Genomic DNA, 15,288 nt, shown 5'->3' with positions numbered 1-15,288 from the left:
GCCCGTTTCATACAAGTCACATGGTCTTAACCAAAATTTTTCTACTGACTTTACCCTTTTTTAAAACCCCATCTTTTTTGTGAAGTCTTAACTTCTGGGTTTTTTCCCCCCATCCATACTTGTGATTTCATTGATACAGAACTTCCTGTAAGGAAAATCCTTCTCCTTACATAGGTTGTAAAATGGTCTGCAATTTATAGTTTTTAAGAGTTGCTTTGTGTGGGGTAGATAGCCCAGTGGACAGAGTGCTAGGTCTGGAGTTGGGACGACTGGGGTTCAAATCTGACCTCAGACGCTTCATACTGTGTGGCCCTGGGCAAGTAATACAACTCCAATTGCCCAGCTCTTGAGGCTCTTAGAATTGATACTAAGGAAAAAGTTGCCTTGGGGCACTGAGAAATTAAGTGACATCTCCAGGTCTAGCTCTATCCACTGAGCTGCCGAGCTGTCTCTTACAGTTTATTTTTAAGCCATCACTCATTTTCTTTCTTCTGCATCTACTTGGTATCATAGATTTATCTTTTTTATCCTGCTCAACTGGGCTACTTTTTTGCTTTTGACATAGTATTTCTCCAGCACTGTTAATTGGAATGGAGCAGAAAGATCAATTCCCTTTCATCAAAGATTAAAATGCAAGTTAAGCATACTTTTTGGTATCTACAAAGAAGTTAACTCACCTGGAGAGCCTGGGTTGAATGACTAAGACTGGCCTCATCCTTTCGGACTTTTTTCTCACTGTGAACACTGTCATCATCACCTTTCACTCGGAGTCTTTTCTGACTGTTGGAGATTTCTTTTGCTGTACTTTCAGGTGGTTGGATCTTTTGTTGGCAAGTCTCAATTGAAGCCTTTTCCTCAATTTCAATGCTGATGGATTCAGAGGAATTACTCTCTTCTGGATCTAGAGGAATGAGTTCCTCATTTATATACTGAGAGGGGCTCATGGGTGGCTTTTTTAGAGCACAAATCAAATTTGAATTTTTGTTATTGACTAGTTGAGTTTCTAAACTATTTCCATCTGTTAAATCTCCTGAGATATGCTCCAAGGCATTCATACCAGTGACACTGCAATTTCTTTTGTTTGGCAGTTTGGGTAAGAAGATTCCCAGAGAGTACTTTCTTGCCTTAATTTTATTTTTCTCAACAGCCTTTAAAAACACAGAAGATGTATCTCCAATACAAGAATACAGTTTTACTTCATCTTTGTCATTCTTTGGATCATTGGTTCCTGTTTTTGTGTTTTGTGTTTCGGTGGAATGAGATTTATTCATAGTGTCCTCTGCTTGTTTTCCCAATTTGGGTAGTTGCTCTGTAAGGTTAGAAATACCTGTTGTCTGAAAATTTTCAGATCTCTTTACATCATTATTCAGATTTGGTTCAATATTAGCAGTACTAATAGCTTTAGATGAAATCATAGGATCAGACAATTTGGAAGGAATGGCATGGGGTTGATGTTCTTGAGTAGCTGAGTCTGAATTAACATGTATTTCAACTGTTGTTTCCCTTTTAGATACTGACACATTTTGCTTTTGTTCTTTTTCTGAGACTGTAGTAAGTTTTCTATCATCATGTAACATTCTGGACTCATTTTCATAGTTAGGTATGCAAAGGCTTTCTGTAGCAACCTTTAAATTTCCATTTTCTGACTCTGGTTGCATTAGCTTATCCCTGTTCACAATATATTGTTCCTTTTCTGGTAAATGGGTTGGTGATTGAGATTGAGGATCAATGAATAAGGCATCCCTGAAGTGTTTACTTCGTCTTTGCTCTTCATCACTGGTGAAATTTTTTACTTTATGCTGTGGAAACTTAAATGGAATTGTCTTAGATTTAATTTTAGATATTTTCCCCAATAAAATTGTACTCTCAAAAGGGTATGATCCTCTTATTGTTGTTTCCAATACCTGATCCTGATCAACAACTTTCTCCCAAGTTTTTTCTTTAATAATGGAGCTTTGAGATCTGTCCATTTCCATTTTATCTTGATCACCTGTAAACATCATTGTTTTATCTACAGGGAAGAAAGATAATGCAGACTGCTGCTGTTTGTTCTGAAGGAAACTTTTGTTTTCTATTGCATCTATTTGTTTTTTAGTGATTTTTCTATCATTAACATCTTCGCATGAAAGGAAAATGGTCTCATTATTAGGAATAAATGTTACCTGTGTTCCAACTAGATTATTTATTTTAAAGCTATCAAGTTTTGTTTTATCTGGAAATATGTTTTGTGTGTTCTTCATAGTTTGGGAATCAATGACAACAGTGTGGGCCTTGGTAATTTCTAGTTCACCCTGATTATCTGTAAATACTACTGTTTTATCCATTATTCTACTGGTTCCTCCATTTTGTAAATCAGCTTCATGGTCTACTGCAAAAGTATGGTTTTTAGTGATATCAGTGTTCTCCATGTCATCCTGTTCACCCCTATACAAAATAGTTTTAGAAGCTGTAGTCAAAGGTACCAAATATCTGTCCTGTTCACTTCCTAAGACATCTTTGGGGTTAATTTCCTTTGTAAGAACATTGGTGATTTCCATCTCATCCTCATCACCTGCTAGAAATATAACAGTTTTGTTACTATAGAGTTCATTCATACTTTTACTTCCCCCAGGCTTGTCTAATAGCTGTGTATTCCCTAAGTTGGATCTCTCTATAAGTTTATCAATTGTACAAGGAGTCAGCTCAGTTAATTCCATGTCATTATTAGATGTAAACATTACAGTCTTATTTATAGGAACACTTCTGTGGCTATCTCCTTGTGGCACTACCTGACTGTTTATTACTGTGGTATGGCTTTCAGTAAGATCCAAATCATTCCCATCTTCCTCTGAAAAGAAAACTGTTTGATCATTAGGAGCAAACATCATCTTAGGCTGACCTAGGCTTTTCCTTCTAGAGCCCTTAAGATAAGACATATCCTGTGTCTTCTCTATAACTTGGTAATCAATGACAACAGTGTGGGATTTAGTAATTTCTAGTTCATCCTGATTATCTGCAAACATCACTGTTTTATCCATAAGTCTACAAGTTCCCAAATCTTGTAAATTAGCTTCACAGTCCATTGCAACTGTGTGGCTTTTAATGATGTCAGTGAGCTCCATGTCATCTTGTTCACCTCTAGACAAAACAGCTTTGGAAGTTGCAACTAATGGTACCAAACATTTGTCCTGTTCAACTCCAAGGACATCTTTGTGGCTTATTTCCATTGTACAAGTGTTAGTAATTTCCATCTCATTATCATCACTTCCTGAAAATACAACAGTTTTGTCACTGTTGAGTTTATTTATACTTTTCTTCTTGCTAGGTTGTTCTAACGGCTGTACAATATCCACCCCAAGATCCTCTATGGTTTTGTCAGTTATGCAAGTGGTCAATTTAGTCAATTCCATGTCATCACTGGATGTAAACATTATAGTTCTGTCTTTAGGAATGCTATTAGGTTCATCTCCTTGTGGCACTCTTTGGTTACTTCTTACTCTTGTGTGGCTTTTAGTAAGATCCAAATCATTTCCACCTTCCTCTGAAAAAAATACAGTCTGATCATTAGGAGCAAACATCATCTTAGGCCAGCTTAGGCTTTTCCTTTTAGAGTCCTTAAGATGAGTCCTGTCTTGTGTCTTTTCCATAGTCTGGTAATCAATGACAACAGTGTGGGACTTAGTAATTTCTAGTTCATCCTGATTATCTGCAAACACCACTGTTTTATCCATTAGCCTACTGGTTCCTTCGTCGTGTAAATTAGCTTCACAGTCCATTGCAACTCTGTGGCTTTTAGTAATGTCAGTGATCTCCATATCATCTTGTTCACCTCTAGACAAAACAGCTTTGGAAGTTGCAACTAATGGTACCAAACATCTGTCCTGTTCAACTCCAAGGACATCTTTGTGGTTTATTTCCATTGTACAAGTGTTAGTAATTTCCATCTCATTATCATCGCTTCCTGAAAATACAACAGTTTTATCACTGTTGAGTTTATTTATACTTTTCTTCTTGCTAGGTTGTTCTAACGGCTGTACAATATCCACCCCAAGATCCTCTATGGTTTTGTCAGTTATGCAAGTGGTCAATTTAGTCAATTCCATGTCATCACTGGATGTAAACATTACAGTTCTGTCTTTAGGAATGCTATTAGGTTCATCTCCTTGTGGCACTCTTTGGTTAATTCTTACTCTTGTGTGGCTTTTAGTAAGATCCAAATCATTTCCACCTTCCTCTGAAAAAAATACAGTCTGATCATTAGGAGCAAACATCATCTTAGGCTGACCTAGGCTTTTCCTTTTAGAATCCTTAAGATGAGTCCTGTCTTGTGTCTTTTCCATAGTCTGGTAATCAATGACAACAGTGTGGGACTTAGTAATTTCTAGTTCATCCTGATTATCTGCAAACATCACTGTTTTATCCATTAGCCTACTGGTTCCTTCATCTTGTAAATTAGCTTCACAGTCCATTGCAAATGTGTGGCTTTTAGTGAAATTAGTGATCTCCATGTCATCCTGTTCACCTCTATACAAAATAGTTTTGGAAGCTGTAGCTAAAGGTACCAAATATCTGTCTTGTTCACCTTCAAGGAGACCTTTGTTGTTTACTTCCTTTGTATAAGCATTAGTAATTTCCATATCATTTTCATCATCTGCTGAAAATAAAACAGTTTTGTCACTGTTGAATACATTTATGCTTTTATTCTCCCCAGGTTTCTCTGACAGATGTTCAGTATTCAACACAGGATCCTCTCTCATTTTGTTAGTCATGCAGGTAGCCAATTCCATGTCATCACTGGATGTAACTATTATACTTTTATCCACAGGAATATTCCTGTGGTTATCTCCTTGTGGCACTATCTGGCTGTTTATTACTATAGTGTGGCTTTTAGTGAGATCTAAATCATTCCCATCTTCCTCTGAAAAAAATACAGTCTGATCATTAGGAGCAAACATCATCTTAGGCCAGCTTAGGCTTTTCCTTTTAGAGTCCTTAAGATGAGTCCTGTCTTGTGTCTTTTCCATAGTCTGGTAATCAATGACAACAGTGTGGGACTTAGTAATTTCTAGTTCATCCTGATTATCTGCAAACACCACTGTTTTATCCATTAGCCTACTGGTTCCTTCGTCGTGTAAATTAGCTTCACAGTCCATTGCAAACATGTGGCTTTTAGTAATGTTAGTGAGCTCCATGTCATCTTGTTCACCTCTGTATAAAACAGTTTTGGACACTGCAGCTAAAGGTATCAAACAACTATCTTGTTCACCAACCAGGACATCTTTATGGTTTAGTTCCTTTGTGATTTCCATCTCGTTCTCATTACCTGCTGGAGATACAACAGTTTTGTTACTATAGAATTCATTCATGCTTTTATTTCTCTCAGGTTTACCTAACAGCTGTGCATTCTCTAACCTTGGTCTCTCTACAGTTTTATTAATCATACAAGGGATTGGCTTAGTTAATTCCATGTCATTACTGGATGTAAACATTATAGTCTTATCTATAGGAACACTTCTTTGGCTATCTTCTTGTGGCACTATCTGGCTATTTATTACTGTAGTATGGCTTTTAGTAAGATCCAAATCATTTTCACCTTCCTCTGAAAAGAAAATGGTTTGATCATTACGAGCAAACATCATCTTTGGTTGACCTAAGCTTTTCCTGCTAGAGTCCTTGAGAAGAGATATATTTTGTGTCTTCTCTGTGGTCTGGTAATCAATAAGAACACTGTGGGACTTAGTGATTTCTAACTCATCCTGATTATCTGAAAATAACACTGTTTTATCTGTTGGCCTGCTTGTTCCTTCATCTCCTAAATCTGCTTTGTCTCTGACAATTGTATGGATTTTATTAATCTCCAAACTATCCCCTATAATTTCTGTAATCCCTTTCTTATTCAAAGATGAAAGAGTTAAGTTTGGTGATTTCCCATGTCTCATAGAAGCCTCATTGTATTTTTGCTTCTGTTCATCTATAGGTATCTTTGGGTTGCCAGTTTGAATAATAACTTCATGGTTTTCAGTCAAGTCCATATTATCTTGCTCTGGGGCAAAAATAATAGTCTTTTCTGAAGGACAAGGCAAGAGTGAACTGGCTAGCAGTGATTGATGAACATTCTCTGGGCTCACATCTGTATTAGCCACTCTGTGATTCTCAGGTTGGGATAATGAATTCTGGCAGTTACCAAATGGTTTTTCAGACTGTAGATCACTTTTCCCTTGCAAGAAGGAATTAAATGCCTGTTTCGGTGGAAAAGGAATATGTTGAAGAGCGGTTTGGGAAGTGGGTCTACTGCTGAGAGAGAGAGGGTTTTTAGTTTTCACAGGGGCCAGAACATTAGTTGAGGTCAGAGGTAACAGAGTTCCTAAGTCACTGCTATCAATCTTGACAGTACAGCACTTGGTCAAATCCATATCTTCACCTGAGAGGACAACAGACTTGTTACCAGACAATGAAGTACTTAAAGGATCTGCCAGACCCTGATGTAATCCTTCCCTAGTTACATAAGAAACTGACCTGCAGCTTTTATTCTGTTTTATATCCCCTGAAACAGTCTCCTGGTCCTGAAATACCAGCTCATTTTCAAGATTGGGTAGAGAAGGGACCTGCATATTAGTTAGACATAATTCAATAATATGATCATCTGTAGATACTCTGTCACTCTCAGTAATGTCCATATTGGCTTCTTCTGAATAAACAGTTTTATCTGTGAGACTAGGCATGGCATTTGCCGAATTTGGATACATTTGAGTGAGATTAATGACATGTGCATTTTTATCATCTCCTTGAGGTGTAAGACTTTTGGTCATTTCCAAAGCATCATCATTACTAGAAAAGAAAACTGTTTTATCACCTTGCAATACTAGGCCAGAACAAGCAGGTTCTGGGACCAGGGGCAATGTCACAGAGCCTTGGTTGGAGGTCTGTGATGCTGACTGAGTATCTGCCACCCCAATATGGCTTCTGGTAATACCTGTTCCATTCTCAAGATTTCCTGAAGGTCCTTGAGATGAGATATTCAACTGCTTTCTGCAGATTCTCTTTGTTCTTGGGTTTTCAGTAGTATAACCACCTTTTGTAACATCTACTGTAATACTCTGAGTATGATTCTCTATCCCAGATTTATTATTTGTAGGGAGGAAATTTTGTGCAGTGTGGTTAACTGTCAAGTCCATAGAGTCATTGCCACACACTGTAAGATCACATCCTTCAACTGGCTTCAAAAGAGTCTCTTTGGCTAAAGGGTCTGTGGTCTGCATATCATCTGTATGACTCTGGGTGATATCCTTTCTATCACCTTGTTCTCTAAAGAGTCTGGTGACATTATGGATGTTCTCTTCTGCACTGGGAAATATAGACTTCTTTAGAAGAGAAAAGTCATTATTGCTTGGTTCTTGGGAAGGGATGTGGGCTGTAAAGACATTTTCCTTATCAGGTCCTTCAACATAGGCACTAATAGATTTTTCTAATTTCAACCTTTTTATGAAGTCATTGAAATTTACTTTATTTTCTGAAGAGGTGTTTGTTTTGGACTGAAAAGAACATTTCTCAGCTGTCCTTTCAGAGTCAGTGGGCAAATTAAATTCTTTATTTGTTGGCAGATCTTCATTGTGGGACTTTAAGTTGGCCAGAAAGGATCTGGTATTTATTATGGAAGACTCTTCTATTTGTTTAGTCGAAGCATAATTTCCAACAAAGCCCATATCTGACAAATTAGAAAGTAAATTGGTATTATTTTGCAACTCAGACTGTGGTTTATAGATGATATTCTGGAGAATCACATCTCCAGACTTCTGTTCTGAAGGATAGTGCATACATCCAATAACAGCAGTGTGACTAGTAGTTAAGTCCATATTTTGTTGTTCTTCTGAGAACATGAGAGTTTTATCATGACAAAAGGCAAGTGAAGTATTGATATTTTTTTCTAGTGGGTCAGAGAGTTTAAAATTCTGTCCCAGTGTAGATTTCAGTGTGCAGGGGTTAATGTTAATCGTGTGTCTTTCCATATCATCTTCTGATGAAAGAGTTATTGGTTTTACCTTGGATAACAAAGGCTGCTTGTGAAAATGTGCATTTCCAAAATTTCCCAATGCTACTTTTCTGTCAAGACTCTCACCACAAATGCCTATGATATGGCTTTTGTTCATATCCCTATTATAAACACTTGAATGAAGAGAATCTTTATCAGGACAGGATGAAAATTCCAAGATTTTCTCATCTTTCATACAGATCTCTGTTTGGGTATTTTTAGGTCCTAGTTCTTGTTGTGTGTTGATTTCCTTGTTGTTTAGATTAATAGGCACAGTATGACTTTTGGTTATTTCCATTTCCTCCCATGTGTGTAAACTACTGGTGAGAGAGAGAGGGTTTTTAGTTTTCACAGGAGCCAGAACATTAGTTGAGGTCAGAGGTAACAGAGTTCCTAAGTCACTGCTATCAATCTTGACAGTACAGCACTTGGTCAAATCCATATCTTCACCTGAGAGGACAACAGACTTGTTACCAGACAATGAAGTACTTAAAGGATCTGCCAGACCCTGATGTAATCCTTCCCTAGTTACATAAGAAACTGACCTGCAGCTTTTATTCTGTTTTATATCCCCTGAAACAGTCTCCTGGTCCTGAAATACCAGCTCATTTTCAAGATTGGGTAGAGAAGGGACCTGCATATTAGTTAGACATAATTCAATAATATGATCATCTGTAGATACTCTGTCACTCTCAGTAATGTCCATATTGGCTTCTTCTGAATAAACAGTTTTATCTGTGAGACTAGGCATGGCATTTGCCGAATTTGGATACATTTGAGTGAGATTAATGACATGTGCATTTTTATCATCTCCTTGAGGTGTAAGACTTTTGGTCATTTCCAAAGCATCATCATTACTAGAAAAGAAAACTGTTTTATCACCTTGCAATACTAGGCCAGAACAAGCAGGTTCTGGGACCAGGGGCAATGTCACAGAGCCTTGGTTGGAGGTCTGTGATGCTGACTGAGTATCTGCCACCCCAATATGGCTTCTGGTAATACCTGTTCCATTCTCAAGATTTCCTGAAGGTCCTTGAGATGAGATATTCAACTGCTTTCTGCAGATTCTCTTTGTTCTTGGGTTTTCAGTAGTATAACCACCTTTTGTAACATCTACTGTAATACTCTGAGTATGATTCTCTATCCCAGATTTATTATTTGTAGGGAGGAAATTTTGTGCAGTGTGGTTAACTGTCAAGTCCATAGAGTCATTGCCACACACTGTAAGATCACATCCTTCAACTGGCTTCAAAAGAGTCTCTTTGGCTAAAGGGTCTGTGGTCTGCATATCATCTGTATGACTCTGGGTGATATCCTTTCTATCACCTTGTTCTCTAAAGAGTCTGGTGACATTATGGATGTTCTCTTCTGCACTGGGAAATATAGACTTCTTTAGAAGAGAAAAGTCATTATTGCTTGGTTCTTGGGAAGGGATGTGGGCTGTAAAGACATTTTCCTTATCAGGTCCTTCAACATAGGCACTAATAGATTTTTCTAATTTCAACCTTTTTATGAAGTCATTGAAATTTACTTTATTTTCTGAAGAGGTGTTTGTTTTGGACTGAAAAGGACATTTCTCAGCTCTCCTTTCAGGGTCAGTGGGCAAATTAAATTCTTTATTTGTTGGCAGATCTTCATTGTGGGACTTTAAGTTGGCCAGAAAGGATTTGGTATCTATTTTGGAAGGCTTTTCTATTTGAGGGCAACTTAAAAGGCCTTTCGTAATCATCACAGTATGACTAGCTGTCAAGTCCATTTGATTTTCATCTGAGAAGATGACTGTTTGATCATTTCCATACTTTTTTTCATGAGTAGGCTCTATATCGGAGCTCTATAATAAAAGTGAAAAACAACAAGTTAGTGTTTCTTTACATCTTTCTACCTCTGGTATCAAGGTTTTTTATGTAATTTTAATGTATACACCTCAAAGTAATGAAGGAAGGAAACAACTGTTTACTAATTGCCCACTAGAGGCCGGATACTGTGCTCAAGTGCAAGTAATATAAATACAAGCCAAGAGAATGACAATCTCTGCTCTTAAGCAATTTACATTCTAATGAAATTGTGAAATGAATTGTTACTAATAAAATTATTTATAAACATGTGGCATATAAATAGCATTTTCAATAATGATTTGAATTAGATGACAATTATTAGTCACATGAAATCTTTTACTAAAGGATTTCTTCTATGAAATCCAAATTTTACTAAGTTTTATATTTTTCTCTTACCAGTAATATTTATCCCATTTATTAACAAGAATGTCAAAATGTTTTTAAATGTCATTTGTAATTAGTAGTCTGATACGGTTGAGTACTGAGCAGCAAATATCAGTTGATAATGAACTCTACCTATATACCCATAAAAACTGATCCAATTTATACTCCATTTGGGGAGAGGCCCAGGTAGGCCAATCTTCATTCTCCTAGTTATGCTTCTGACTTTTTGGACTTGGACTTTATGCTTCATCTGTGATCTCATCTCATAGCCTCCCTCTATACCTGGAGCCTTCTCACCTTAGAACATCTATTCACCATTTTGGCTTCTTTCTCCCTTCTCACAAGAGATCAAATTGGTAATGTACTTAGCACAGTACTGGCACACACGCACACACAAAAAACCCAAAACACTTAAAAATACTTGTTTCTGGGGGCGCTGGTCAATACACAGTACTGATTCCAAGATGGAAGGTATGGGTTTAAAAAAAAGGTTTTTTTAAAGAAATACTTGTTTTTTCCCTTTTCTCCCTCCCTTCCATTGGTTAATTCCTCCCAGGGTCTTGATTTTGGGTAAAGGCACAGGCTGACCAACTTTTATTCTCCTCCTGGCTCAGCCTCTGACTTTTAATACTATGGACAATTCTTCCTTTCCATTCCCATCCCTCCCTTTCATATGCTGTCTTCAACCTACTGGACAGTTGGGTTGGGGGATGGGGAGGTTTGCTTGTATTTATATCCCTAGCACTTAGCACAGAGCCTGGCACAAAGTAAGTGCTTAATAAATGCTTTTTTGCTTTGCTCAGCTTTAAAGGTATGTGGGAAAAAGATCAAGTATTAAGTCATTCTATTCTTCATTTAGACACATTACTGGGGCTGGAGTCAAATCTGAGTAGATTATGGGTTGCAAGAGAACACAAACAAATGTTCACGTCAGCTAATTTATTCTATTTCATATTATCTATACTTAAATGGTCAATGGAAAACACCAAACCTTCAGGGAAAATCATACATACAATCCATCTACTAAGTTGTGTAAAATTATTTTCAAAAGTTAAGTGAAAACTATGGAAACATTATACTGTTTCAAAATTATATGAAGCATGAAATTATATAATATATGGATATATTATATAATATATACATATATGAAACAATAATATACAACTTGTATAAATTACTCTTTTATGTAAAGCATGAGAGATTATTTTATAGATACATGGGGAGTAGTCAGGCAGAAGTGGGAGAATAGGAGAGAAAAAGTAACGTATAAGCATATTATCATAACTTATAGCCCTTTTACTATAGTATCAAATTCAATAGCATAGTAAGTTCCTACTCTCTAGAGCAGAATCAAACTGCCACATAGGCCAGAACCATATTAAAATATAACTGGGGCAGGGAATAGGTGGCTCAGTGGATAGAGAGCCAGGCCTGGAGATGGAACATCCTGGGTTCAAATCTCAGATACTTCCTAGCTGGGTGACCCTGGACAAGTCACTTAACCCCACTAGCCAAGCCCTTCCTGCTCTTCTGTATTGGAATCAATATGTACTGATTCTAAGATAAGGGTTTTAAAAAAGGAATTGGAAAATGTTTGACAAAATAAACAAAAACACAATATAACATAATGTTCATCAGGGGCATTCTAATTCAATATGCAGCCTTCAGGGATTTGTTTTGTTTGAATTTGACACCACTACTCTAGAAGGTAGGAACACATTTTACTTAAATTTCTTTATCCAATATAAAACAATGTTTTAACCCTGCAGCAAACATAATAAATACTATGTAAATGAGGGTTATTCAAAAGCAATTTGCCAATGTGGCTTTCTGCTTTTGAGCCTTTGGAAATGACTGCAAAAAATACTGTTCCAAAACAATTTAAAATCAAATTTCTGCACTGAAAGATGTGGAACCTAAAGGTGATCTGATATAGGGAAAGAAAAATTGGGGAAAAGAAAGAACTCATCCTATCTACAGCACTAAATCTCACAACTTCTATGTTATAAAAATTTTAGATTTCCATTTTCAAAGGAATTAAAAAATCTTAGTGCTAAAAGGATCTTAGAGATCAACTAGGCCAACTCCTTATTCTGTAGTTAAGGGTACTAAACTCAGAAGTTATTTGCCCAAGTTCATAAAACGAGGCCTTATGCCTCCATTGTGCCCCTGTCCTGGGCTAGTAAATTCTTCAATCTCTTTATTTTTGTTTGATTTGGTAGGAATTTATTCAAAATGTTGTGCATGAGTCACATTTCAGGAAATCAAATAAGCTTGATGCAAAAGAGTATAGGATTTAAGAGTCCAGGGAACTCAGGTTTGGATCTTGCATCTACCACTTTCTAATTATGTGATCACAGGCAAATAAGATCATTTCATCTTTGACAAGTCATTTCTTTGTATCTCATTTTCCTTATCTGTAAAATAAGAAGTGGGTTGGACTAGGTGAGGTGCCATCCAGCTCCAAATCAATCTATGAACATATAATTAGAACTCAGACTGGTAATCTTTTAACAATACCATACTTTCTCGCTTGCCTCTAAAAGGTAGGAATAATTTTTCCTAAACTTTTGTCAACATAAAATAATGCTCTAAGACTGCAATGACCTTAAGAAATACTGTGTAATTATACCTTACTAACTCACCTTAAAAAAATTAATTTCACATAACAAAAGTGAATGTGCAACATTTTAGAAAAATATATAAAACATTGTATTAGTGAGTAATTAATAGATTTGACATACATCAAGAATAGTCATCAATATAGGTAACATATTTTCATTATTTCCCCCCCCAAGGACTTGGTACTAATATAGGCACCATAAAAAATAAGTATGTTTATATGGAGAAGTCTATTTAAGACAGACTTCTCAGTAAAATGTATATTTATTTTTAGAAAGTATACAGTATAAATCAATTCTCAGTAAAAAAAGAATAGCAATCACTCAAATACATGACTATAATTCAGTGCAATCTAACTTTGTAGAAGTATATTTAAAATTTAAAAATAAAATATGAAGCTAAAAAAAATGGTAGGAAAGGCTGGAGATTCCCAACTGGGAATGGAGGACATTACTCATGGAGCAATGATCTCTTGTTGAGATCAGAGCAATGTGTGTGAACAATAGGAGTTGGAACTATTCTGATAAGCAATAAATAGGAATGAGCAAATCTCCCTTACTTCAACCTCACCCAGGTTAGTACTACGAGTCTGAAGGATGTGTACAAGACAGAGACACTAGAAGCAGTAAAAAAGGGATGTCCCCACCCCCACCCAAGTGTGAATCTTTTCTATGTTCTTTACTGTGTAAATAAAACATTATGCTTGGGGAAAAAAAGAAGTATATTTAGTAAGAATTAAAATGTTCTTGCTTAAAAGTTGTGGAGTATCCATTCTTTTTTAAGCAATAGGCTGTATTTAAATGCTAACTTGGGTCTGCTTGTCTTGACCATCTATTCAGCTGAAAATCTATTAATTGTATTTTCCTAAGAAGAGCCTAAAAAATGGACCAATGTCTTACCATAACATAATACAATGTATTATTATCGATCAATGGTACTATTATTTTATGGAGCTTCTCTTTCAAATCTAAAATACTTAACATTGGTTTTATTCTTGGAGGAAAGACTTCAATAAGAGACCCTTCTGCCACATAAGCTAATACTGATTATGTAGCCACCTTTGGTCAATAAGAAATTTTCTTAATTTTTGAGGATATCCTTTATTAAGTTGCCTCAAAGTGATTCCAGTTCAAAGTTTCCTATCTGACCCAATCGCAAATATGAGAACATTTTCACACACTTATACCTCTGACTGTTGCAACTGGGCCTGAAGAGGAGCATGAAGGAGTGTTTCCATCCCTACAGAGAGAAAAAAAAAAGGAATGATAGTCAGCGGCTTCCATGTTATAAAAATTCCATTCAATTCAACAAACATGCTATATGGCAGCTGGGTGGTACAGTAGATAGAGTGCCAGGCCTGGAGTCAGGAGAACCTGAGTTCAAATTTGACTTTAGATGCTTCCTATCAGTGTGACCCAGGGCAAGTCACTTAACCCCCATTTATCTAGGCCTTGCCCTTTGGTTTTAGAATTGTAACTAAGACAGAAAACAAGGATTTAAAAAATCATGCTATGCTTCTAGAGATATCAAGACAAAAATTAAAAACAGTTTATACCTTTAAAGGGCTTACATATTACTGGGGCAAATATAATATATCCACAGATAAGTAAAGTATAAGAGGAGAGAGAAAACATTAATAAATGAGGGATCAGGGAAGACTTCACATAGGAGACAGCATTTCATTTAGTTTCATTTTGCAAATGGAAAAACTGAGATTTAAGGATAAGAAACCACTTACCCCACATCACATAGCTAATAAATGCCCAGGATGAGACTCAAATCCAGGTCCTGTAGCTCCTTCCATTTACATTCTGCCTTATTCCCTTTCCTATTTTTTATTATGCTAAGGCAGGAAGGGGCTGGGGATGGGGTCAAGTGGAATGTCAGAACCTTGTCTGTATCCCATTCCTACTGAAGGTGTCTGTCCCTCCCTCTAATCTCTCTTACTTCCCACAATTGTGCCATCTCCATTATCTTGTAGTTTGAAAGTTCCCTGTTTTATAATTTCCTGTCTTTCCATATCTCCCTTACTACTCCAAAACCTGTACTTTGTATTTATCACAACCTCCTGGTTGTCTTCCTCCAGAACCGTCTACTTTCGTTTTCTTTTCTTTTTTCTTTTTCTTTTGTTTTTACAATCTTGACCCAATAATTGACCAATTCAAAGAAACATTGTCCCTGCACTTTCTTGGCTCCATTATATACTATTCATTGTTATTCATACTTTGCCAATGCTCAATACTAGATCATCTTTATTATATGTCTCCTCTGATCCTATTTTTATTCTGCTGAATTCCCATGGAGGATATCATGCAATCATATCTACTACAAATTCCTGTAAAAGAGTCCTAAGGGGCAACTGGGTAGCTCAGTGGATTGAGAGCCAGGCCTATAGTCGGGAGGTCCTAGGTTCAAATCTGGCCTCAGACACTTCCCAGC

At 36.6% G+C, this 15,288-nt stretch overlaps 1 protein-coding gene across 6 annotated transcripts in view; it reads right to left on the bottom strand.

The window, feature by feature from the left end:
- Positions 1 to 15,288, bottom strand: part of KNL1 (kinetochore scaffold 1) — a 113,257-nt gene that overhangs the window by 37,787 nt on the left and 60,182 nt on the right. For 4 of the 6 annotated variants that reach the window (XM_007480052.3, XM_007480053.3, XM_056810277.1 and 1 more), the window contains 2 exons: positions 14,036 to 14,088; positions 678 to 9,839 (listed from right to left, as the gene is read on the bottom strand). In XM_007480052.3, the coding sequence (XP_007480114.2) occupies positions 678 to 9,839; positions 14,036 to 14,088 (9,215 nt within the window). The remainder of the gene's footprint in view (positions 1 to 677; positions 9,840 to 14,035; positions 14,089 to 15,288) is intronic. The other 2 variants (XM_007480055.3, XM_016427801.2) reach the window with 2 other exon arrangements.

The sequence above is a fragment of the Monodelphis domestica genome, chromosome 1 (assembly GCF_027887165.1).
Source record: "Monodelphis domestica isolate mMonDom1 chromosome 1, mMonDom1.pri, whole genome shotgun sequence".
Classification (NCBI taxonomy): Eukaryota; Metazoa; Chordata; class Mammalia; order Didelphimorphia; family Didelphidae; genus Monodelphis; species Monodelphis domestica.
The sequence above is the reverse complement of the archived record's forward strand: the minus strand, read 5'-3'. Positions and strand labels throughout refer to the sequence as shown.